Source organism: Antrostomus carolinensis, unplaced genomic scaffold (genome assembly GCF_000700745.2).
Source record: "Antrostomus carolinensis isolate BGI_N321 unplaced genomic scaffold, ASM70074v2 scaffold1623, whole genome shotgun sequence".
Lineage (NCBI taxonomy): Eukaryota > Metazoa > Chordata > Aves > Caprimulgiformes > Caprimulgidae > Antrostomus > Antrostomus carolinensis.
This window is the reverse complement of record NW_010305658.1, coordinates 7,547-9,672: the sequence shown is the minus strand read 5'-3', so window position 1 is coordinate 9,672 and position 2,126 is coordinate 7,547. Positions and strand designations below refer to the sequence as shown.

The 2,126-nt window shown below is 48.8% G+C and overlaps 1 protein-coding gene across 1 annotated transcript in view; it reads left to right on the top strand.

Annotated features, from left to right (window-relative positions):
• ETS1 (ETS proto-oncogene 1, transcription factor) overlaps positions 1-36 on the top strand; it is a gene marked incomplete at both ends in the record, with an annotated part of 9,614 nt that extends 9,578 nt beyond the window's left edge. The window contains one exon of the mRNA XM_010164836.1: positions 1-36. This exon is cut by the window's left edge and continues 10 nt beyond it. Coding sequence (XP_010163138.1) covers positions 1-36 — 36 coding nt within the window.
• Positions 37-2,126: the final 2,090 nt, after the last annotated feature.

The following is a 2,126-nucleotide window of genomic DNA, read 5'->3' as shown; positions in this document are numbered from 1 at the left end:
CTGTCACTCCTGCTGCTGCCCTTGCTGGCTACACAGGTAGGGTCATGCTCCTCAAGAAACCACCTGCTCTGCTGAGCATCTTGGGTAGAGTCTCTCCATCGGTGGAGGACACAGCCTCCAGGGTCTTTGGGTTGTCCAATGTCTGTGTTGCTGGTTTAGTGGTCTGTAAGTGAGGGGTTTTGGGGTGCCCTCAGGTCAGACACATGCACATGGGCACACCTGAGAGCACACAGCCCCCCAAGGCTGCATGTCCTTCAAGCATGGGCAAACCCCAGACCCCATGGATGATGTAGGACCTGGCTGAGTGCAGGGCATTTGATGTCTTGTGTTTTCATTTACGCCTGGATGCCTCCTGCTTGGATCTGGTAGGAACTGGTGTCTGGTTTGTGTTGCTGAGAACACAAGGTAGTAGAGAACCCTCGTGTCCCCCTCCAATACTTTTCCACAAGGTGCTGGCCACTTGCTTGTGTTTTCCCAAGGAGTGGCTGCATTTCTGGCATTGCCGTGTGGGATGTGAAATGATCTTCTCCCCTGTTGGCATGGAGGAAGCACTTGCTTTTGCTTTTTACCTTGATGCGAGGTAGGGATGGGATGGTGCCAAAGCAGACCCAAACATTTTCCATTCCTTACACAGGCAGAGATGAGAAGGTGATAGGTCACAGAAGCTCCAACTTTTTATATGACAGCCCTCCAATAACCTAGCATCTCCATGGAAAGAAACCTGGTGGGATGGTGCTTCCAACTAAAATCAAAACAGTCCTTTCCAGTCTTTCTGTACCATGTCTTTTCCCTGTCCTATAAGTCAAATTCACAGGGTAGCCTCCTGCCAGTTCCCCTTTCCCTTGTACACACTGATCTCTCCTACCCCAGCTGGTAGCAGCTGTGGCCCAGAGGAGCCAAGCGATGGAAATAGTTCGTGCAGATAAAGATCTTCAAAAGGTTCAGAGCAGATCCTGAGGTGCGACTGTCCCTGAAATCTCCTCCCACGCGCAGCTCATCTTAGGGCTGATATCTAGTTTTTGGGGTTTTTTTTGTAAGAAGGGGAGAAATGCAGAAGGGGAGGAGAGGTAGAGAGATAATTTTAGGAGCTCCGTGTCAAGAAGGAAGTGGTTTGTTGCTATAGCTTTAGTTAGAGAGAAAGCTCAGCCCTTGCCTGCTGAATGAGCCCCTTTCGACTAAGTCTGTGCAAAATAAAAAGTGTGCCCTGCTATTCCTGAATGATTTTAGCTGGGGGATGTGGTGGGGAGAGGCAGGAGCACTGGGAGGGGCTGTGCCCCGGGACACCATCCTCTTCCATGTCACAAGAAGTTGATGTTCCTAAAAAAACAGACCAGTGAGCCCAATTTGTGATTTTTTTATTCCTATTTTCTCCTGATAGCATCTTTCACTACAGCCCACAGAAGTGTTTTGGGTACCCAGTGCCTGGGCAGGGGCATTGGTTGCATTTTAACAGCTGGGGAAACTGAGGCACGGAGGCACTGGCAAAACTAGGAGCTTTATTTTCCAAGCTGGATGTTGGAGCTCATGGAAAAGAGCCGCCCCCATAGAGAGGTGACATTCCCAGCTCCATTTCACGTGTGAGGAGCTGATGTTGGGGCTTCACCCTGTGTTTTGCCAAGGAGTATTAGCACCCCAAAGAGTGTCCTTGGATTCGTGCCTCCAGGAAAGGGAGACTTCCATTAATTCAATGCCAAGAACACACTTCCAAACGCTTCACATAGCGTAATATTTTCCTTTGCCTCATTTCCAACCCCGTTTTGAGCCGGGCAGATAATCCCTTGGCCCACACATTTTGTTGTGATCAATAAGTGCCTGGGTTTGGGTTTGGGTTTGGGTTTTTTTTTTTGCATTGCTTCACTTGAGAAAATTTAAATGAGGAGAGGAAAATTAGAGTTTTCCAGAATCATCAGTCACTTGGAAATCTTTAGGCTGGAGCTCTGCTCGCTTGCTCTGGAAGGCTGCAAAGCAATAATTCAGTACTCAAACTGCGTTTATCGTTGGGAAAGATCTTTGGATAGATGAACTTTGCAGGCACGTGACTCCAGAGATGTCCTCTGTCCCTTTTGAAACCCACATGACCCGTCAGCACCTGAAGTTTTCTGTGCAAAAGGAGCCCAGCGTGGTTG